This window comes from Chiroxiphia lanceolata, chromosome 8 (genome assembly GCF_009829145.1).
Source record: "Chiroxiphia lanceolata isolate bChiLan1 chromosome 8, bChiLan1.pri, whole genome shotgun sequence".
Taxonomy (NCBI): domain Eukaryota; kingdom Metazoa; phylum Chordata; class Aves; order Passeriformes; family Pipridae; genus Chiroxiphia; species Chiroxiphia lanceolata.
Genome location: NC_045644.1, coordinates 2,089,477 through 2,097,015, shown reverse-complemented (window position 1 = coordinate 2,097,015; position 7,539 = coordinate 2,089,477). Strand labels below are relative to the sequence as shown.

Genomic DNA, 7,539 nt, shown 5'->3' with positions numbered 1-7,539 from the left:
CTTCTGATTATGAAGAAAGATCAAATTATTCTTAAAATATCAGCTTATGTTCATATGGCTTTCAACGCTCATAATTCTCTGGTTTAGATAAAGACACTTTATCTGGCAGGAAAAGAAGTGGAATTCTTGTGCAACAAGAATCCAAACTGCTGTATTAATGGCTAGTGCCCAGGATGCCCTTATCCCCCAGAAATTCATCTGGAATAGCTACTTTGCAAGGACTTTCTAAGGCAAATGAAATTATATTAAAGAGGACAGTTATTATTATTATTTTTTATTATTATTACCATATTTTCCACCCCAAGGATCCCCAGTTGTTCTCCAAACATTAGGTCCATTGCTTCAATACATGTTCTCTTGCTCCCAAGGCAATTCTATTCTGCAAAAAGAAAAGGAGCTGGTTACCAAACATCAGGAAAAAGTTCATTTAGGAGACAAGAAGATAAGATTCAAATGAAAATGAAAATGACACCTGCAGCAGCAATCTTGCTAGTTTTCCCTAACACAAGAAAATGCTAGAGCTGAAGCAATAGAAAAGAACTGCATAGTAAATTCCAGATGGGATACAGAGCCTGTGATAATTTTCAAAGGGTCACCTAAATACACTATTATTTGTGAATCTGTGGTTGGATTCCAAAAGCAGGCTCAGAGTAAAAAAGGACTGACTCACGAGGGCCATAACACAAAACAAGTGTTTGAAAAAAGTGACCACTCACAAAAGAAAAGCACAAAGATGACCTTCTTCTTCTTGCAACTGAGATTTGTTGCCTACAGCTTTTTATTAGTTACAGCAAGTGAAATAGGAGCCAGGCAAGTGCAATATAACTCTATTAATCTCCTGCCACACGGGGGTGAAAAGTAATAACACTGCCTTTCTTTTTTAAAAAACACCTGTTGGCATCTGGTTTGAACAATGCAGAATATTATCACTCCATAACCCTCTGGAAAGCAGCCACTGAAAGGGAGTTTGTCAGTGGGAACTGCACTGACCTGCAGGAGCATTTGCTAAATGAAGTAGCAGCGACAATGACATGGGAAAAAAAGGTATTTTCAACTTGGGGATGTGATTCTCAAAAAGAAAACCATTAAGCTGGGCCAATAAAGAAGTATTTGACAACCTTGCCTTTACCACCTGCTGAGTTTGTCTGACAGATAACCCTGGGTTTCCCTGCTCAGGAGCTGCACCTCTCCCATCATCCTGGATCCCATATTCCGCTGGTACATTCACAGGGAAGGAGGAGAAAACAGAAAGGTGGAAGGGGAATTTTAACATATGAAAGGGGCCCAAAAATTTCAGCAAATAGCATGGAAATAAACCTAATATCACATAATCATAATCACTCATCTAAGATTTTCAAGACTGAAAGAAAACCTCAACTTGCCTTTCTTTCTAAGACTGTTTATGGGGCAGCATAAAAACAGAAAGGGAGGGATTTTCTTTCATCACTTATTTCCGTGCTTTTCAAAAATCAGGATGTGCAGCCCATGTCCTGCTCTAATTTAACCCACACAAATTTTATGTTTGCTAGTAAAGCTTGGGAATTAATATGACACAAACACAATGTTTCATTAGTACTAATATGGAAAATGTGACTCAGTTGTACAAAGGATAATCACTTCCCCTGTTAAACCCAGCCCTGAGCATTGTTCCTGTCCTGAAGGCACAATGACAATGGTTACACAATAACATTCAATCCCAAGGCAGCAGATGATGGTGTTGTATTAAATCAAGACACACAGAGATTTTAAAAATCTTTTTATTATTGTAGTGAGACTGCAACATTATCTAAATAAACTTTTCAATCACTTTTACACTCCATTTTCATCATCAAGGGGATGTCACACAGTGTACTGCAGCCTGTACACTTTTATAGAAACATTCAGTATTAAAAGGCCTTTGAAATGTGTTTCTTTAAAAACATTAATTACAAATCCAAGTGCATATTAAAGCAGATTTATTCCAGAGACTCACTGACAAACAACTGAATGTGATCTGTCACAGAACAAGCCTGTGTGTGCTCACAGTAACTCTGGAGTAACCCCATCCATGAGCACTGCTGGGAAAAATAAGAGCAGGGATTGAGGAGTGTTGGAGTGGTCAATGTGAGACAGAATTTAGGCCACTGGTAATGACAGTCAAATTTTACTTAATTCTGTTTCTCAACAGTTAATACTTAAGGCAAATTTTCTTGTGTACTTATTTTCCCAAGCTACAGTAACTATATAACACAGTTCACCATACACTGAACAAAGTATTTTATGATCTATGTAAGATGTGGCAGGAAAAAAGAAGATACATTGCAATTATAACTCTCACTTTTCTACTCAGAATGATGAAACTCACGTTTTCAATTTATATTCAACAAGATTATTGACAAGTCCAACCTTTCCAGTTTTATTGGAAACGTTATTTTAGATTTGAACCAAAAAGTTTGTGCAGTTAGAGATGTCCCAAAGCTGATGCTCCTCCAGGAAGGAATGTAGAACACATATCCACAATACTCAAGCATAAGGAGAATCCAATGTAGATTGGATTAGATAAGTAGATAAGCCACCAATTACGTTCAAATGAGAGACATTTTACAGGATTTTTTTCACTACAACATATTAAACTTCAGTAGCTCCAAAAAGGTGGGAAAAGGAAGAACTTAATTTTTTAGCCCAGACTATTTTTCCCACGCCACAGTCTTCAATTTGCAAGGGCAATGTCGCTTTTACAGCTCCCCAGCTGTAAAATTCCTCACCAGTAACACACAGAAAAGATACATCTGACACAAGAAACAATAATGCAAACAAATACTTAAATACTGAAATGCTGGCACACAAATGGGAGGATATGATTTTGGTGGCATCCTCGAGTATCTGGATCATCAGATGTGTTAGGGTTAGAAGGATCTAATGAAAAAGCCAGAATTTTGGCTTTTTGGACCATATTGTTAATCACACATTCAAATAACAAACAAAACAGTGACTGGGACAGCACCAGCAGTGTCCTGCCTGTCCTGCAGGAGCCCACCCTGATGCTCCTGGGATACTTCTCCCAGCCTTTGATCCGATGACCCAGGCAACATAAGGCAGAATTTAGTTCCCAAGCTGTGCAGGGAGTGCACACTTAAAAATGACATGGAACAGAACAACACCTTAATTGAAAAAAAAGGACATTTCATGGATTTTTGGAATGTCAGGAGAGTAACATTGGTAAGTGAACCTGTTACAGATTCCATTCCAGACAGTTATGAAATGACATTACAGTGAACTGATCTAAAATAACAGGAATTTTAAACTGAAAAACTGGACTGAGAAAACACAATGTTCCAGGGAAGAACCGTGTGCTTTGTGATCTGTGTTTATTTTTAAATATATTTATAATTTTATAGTACAGGCTCAATCATTTATACATATAAATACAACAGTACTGAAGTCCTATAAAGGTTTGATTTCTAGAAGTAAATGGACTGGACTTTTACACAGGTATGCAACTCTTTCAGCACACTTTAAAATCTTATTCCTGCTACAGCTGAAGAAGTTGAAATATTCTTGTATAATTTTATCACAGGCTTCTTTCCCCTCTTGTGAAAGTGGAGATAATTTTAACAAAAAGAAACAACGCCACAGTTCTTAATTCTGACTTCAAACACATTTAACAGTATGGGCTCAAATCACACAAATCAGCTATTAGAGTGATCCAAGAGAAAGATGTATTTTCACACAGTGGAATCTCAGTCTGACAAGCCAGATCAGCTCATAAACATGAAATTCTTACTCCTGTGTCACCTCCTCCTTGGGCTGTTTGAGTTCAGTCAGTAACTCTTTCCCAGCTTCTCCTGCTTTGGAGGCAAAGAGAACAGCTCCCTGTTTGAAGCCCAGCAGCTTCAAGCTTCTGGCATAATCTGCATACACAGCATGGATCAATTTATGTAAATGAAGCATTAAGGAAAACACAAATTAACAGCACAATGAAAAAACTCAGAAGCCTTTTTTTTCCTTCTTACTCCTTTGCTCCCCCGGTGTGAAATGGCTGTCAGTTGTGTTAATCCAATACTTTTCAGCACAAATAAAGAGAACAAAGTTGCTTTAAATCCTATTGTTGAATGAATATCAAGCAATGTGTAGAGTGATATAAACTACAACAGATACATTTCAGATATGCATAAATACCTACCATGACACAATGGTGTAACTTTGAATAGAAATTAAAAAAAAAAATAAGGTCACATTATAGGATTTGTTTGTTAATTAGACTCTGAGTTATCTACATGACTTATTAGTGGCTTTTTTTATTTACAAGGTGACATCAGTAATGACTCCACAAACCAGGATCAGGTATCACTTACATACGTAATATTATTATGCATTATTACTTATTGCATACAGTACAAAAATTGCAGACACTGCTCAGTGTTTCCAGAACACCAGGTCAGATGTGCAGATTTTAGTGAGCAATTCTTTAGCCACCTCTTATGATACTTACTGCATTTTCAGCTCATTGATAGGGACCTTTAGTTTCTTTGTTTGCACTGTCTCAGAACTGACTCCTTCAGAAAGGACATCAGTCACTGAAACAATATTATGGTGTACAAAGGGGTTCAAGAAAGGGGTTTTTTTTCCTGACATAAAGTGAACCACTGATTGCACTATACAGGCTGCAGCAATTATTTCCAAGAACATTTTATCATCCCCTCTTTTCTCTCCTATCACTGTATTTTTTTCAGTTTTAGTTTGTATTCCAGACCTCAGACCTCACAGGTCATCAGGACAAGGTAATAATGGAAATTACACCTTTTTACTTGTTTCTTTATACTTCCCCCAAGTTGCACAACCTGGAAGATAAAAGCTGGAACTCCTATTTCTATGCAGATTAGTTCATCTAACATAGGTTCACACATACTCAACTGTGTATGACCACACAGATGCAGACAGGATTTCAAAGAAAAGGATATTTGTATCATCATTAACTTCAAATGCCCCGTACTTCAGACAAGCTTCTACAAATAAAGCTGCTCTATCAAAGTACCTCATGCTGAGAAATGGGAAAAAAAAGAGAGAATCATTTGTTAGCATACAAACCAGGAAAGTATTCCAGGACATTGCACCAAAACACTTGTAAGAAAGTTTTAGAAAACCTCTGTGTATCTTCCCTTGCACTCAAAGTAACTTGCATTTGATGCAGTTTGAAAGATCAAGGCTCAAGTTACTCAGAAAAAAATCACAGTTACTACAAATCATTGCTGCTTGGTCAGTGGGTGCTTGCAATCTTAAAGCCTGCAGTAAATTTAAAAATGTAGCAGTTGCAGCCTACAGAAATGATGCACTGCTGAGGTTGAAGTTAATTCCAGAAAAACATGCTAAAGGAGAAACAAATGTCAGGAACTGCAGAGTCCCCCTTGACATCTGAGTCACTACATCTTGTCTGATTCTGGACAAAATTAAATACAGGTTGTGCTGTTCCATGTTTACCTGTGCAACATCTCTGCCACTCTGGTAAAGCATCCAAGTGACAGGAGGACAAGAATGGCCTTGGACTTCTGGTTGACTTGTGGAGAGCAAAGGTGATCCACCCACCGCTTCAGCACGTCAGCACATTCCTCCGAGTTTAAACGGACCTTGGGGAGGTGGGAAAGCCAAGGTGTCAGAAGGAAAAGCTGCTGAAACTATCAGTTATTAATAAAAAGTACACCTATCCCTTGAATTAATACAACATAAAGAAGGGTTGAGAAATATCTAGGTATAAAAGTACTCCCCTCGGGTCACTGAATTTTTACATGTCATTAACGTTATTTTTACCCCAAGCTTTTTATAGTCCCAAGTATGAAGAAGTTAGAAATCTTCACCCCTTATTGAAGACTTAAGGACAAAACACCTTTATTTTTCTTAAAAGCAGGATTCACTCATGTAGAAAATCTGAGTACAAATTTGCCATGCTTTCTTCAGGAAACATACCAGAAACTTCCTCAGAGACAATGAAAAATCCTTACTGACTCCTGCCAATTATAACGTGGGGAGGTAATGCTGTGTCTAGGCAGTCTTACTGTAATTATGTCTGCAAACCAAAACAGGTGGTGATGCAAATTGATGAGTGGTGCTAAGTTTGAAATGAGCACACATCACATGGAGCTCAGCACAAATCCACTGCCTAGTTGCTTACTGACTTCCAGAAGTGGATTTGTAGATCATTACAAACTTTGTACTGCTGCAGCTATAGGCAACCTCACAAACCACTGCTCAAAAATTAGAAAATTGAGTATTCCAACCCTTTTTAGGCCCTTTTTGTGGAGTTAAAAGGCTGAAGAACCTGCCAAAGCTGATTGAATGGATTGGCTCATTGGATCTTAAGACATGGGAAGAACTGATGATGGTATTTCAAACTGATTTAACTTTTCAGTTATTTAACTTTAGAGCACTTCAGCACCCTCATCAGCCTTCATACATATGCTGAGGAGGTAGTTTGGCAAACTGGAAGCTGGGGAATGACACACCTTTGCCAGCCAAGCTGCACGATTCCACTCGCCGTAGGTCTGCAGGTAGCGACAGGCGTCAGCAGCCTTGTCGATGAGACACAGCAGCTGGACACCCTCTGGAGAACAAAAACCACTCCACAGAGTAAGTTAGGGGAAAAAAAAGTGTGATCAGGTCATTCATCCCCCCCCAAAAAGCATCTCTGTATCCTTATCAGCACAGAAAGATGTTGAAAACTCCTAATTTCTGGGTGTCGGCACAGCAGCTGGACACCCTCTGGAGAACAAAAACCACTCCAGAGAGTAAGTTAGGGGGGAAAAAAGTGTGATCAGGTCATTCATCCCCCAAAAAGCATCTCTGTTTCCTTCTTAGCACACAAAGATGTTGAAAACTCCTAACTTCTGGGTGTCAGCTACTGGATCTTTTCCCACACAAAGCTCTCACTTGTATTTGCTCTAAGTAAAAATGACAAGGGGTTCACAGGATTTCTCATCATAAAGAGATAATGGTCTTTAAATTAAAATAAAGGATTAGCCATGAAATGTATTTACTTAATTTACAATGTTGCCCATAATGTATTGACAGTGAAGTGTTACTTGTCTACTGAGTGGAAAGTATTTTTCCAGACAAGTACAGACATTGGTACTTTCTCTGCATGTCTTTGAGCATTTCAGTCAATTGTTATATGGTGAACAGCTCCTGCATGAAGCAAAATTAACCTGTACTTGTAAGAAAACACATGTTTTGAAACAAGGTCTGAACTAAAAAGGAAACCAAGTCCATATTTCATCTTTGTAACAGGACACCAAATTTTAATCAATTCTTTAACTGGAAAAGTGGAAAATACATACCTTGATGTGCTCAGCTTCTTTTCTGCAAACAACTGCCACAAGATCTACTCCAGAAGTAACTTTTCCAACGAAAATGAATCAAAACCAGTTGAACTTTATAACTGAGTTACTGATTATTTTTGGGTTAACTTGTGTTAACTCAAAAAGGTAGCACAAGCTGTAACATATGCAGCATATAGATCTACTACAACAGGACTCTCTGCTCTCCTGTTTCTATTGGCACCCTTAATAA

General features: G+C 38.1%; 1 protein-coding gene across 2 annotated transcripts in view; it reads right to left on the bottom strand.

The window, feature by feature from the left end:
• Nucleotides 1–1,743: 1,743 nt before the first annotated feature.
• The window catches only part of WDR11 (WD repeat domain 11), a 40,091-nt gene continuing 34,295 nt past the window's right edge, over nt 1,744–7,539 (bottom strand). For both annotated transcript variants that reach the window (XM_032695152.1, XM_032695153.1), the window contains exons 26-29: nt 6,477–6,574; nt 5,458–5,603; nt 4,941–5,020; nt 1,744–3,917 (exon numbers count right to left, since the gene is read on the bottom strand). In XM_032695152.1, coding sequence (XP_032551043.1) covers nt 3,760–3,917; nt 4,941–5,020; nt 5,458–5,603; nt 6,477–6,574 — 482 coding nt within the window. In that variant the 3' untranslated portion in view covers nt 1,744–3,759. The remainder of the gene's footprint in view (nt 3,918–4,940; nt 5,021–5,457; nt 5,604–6,476; nt 6,575–7,539) is intronic.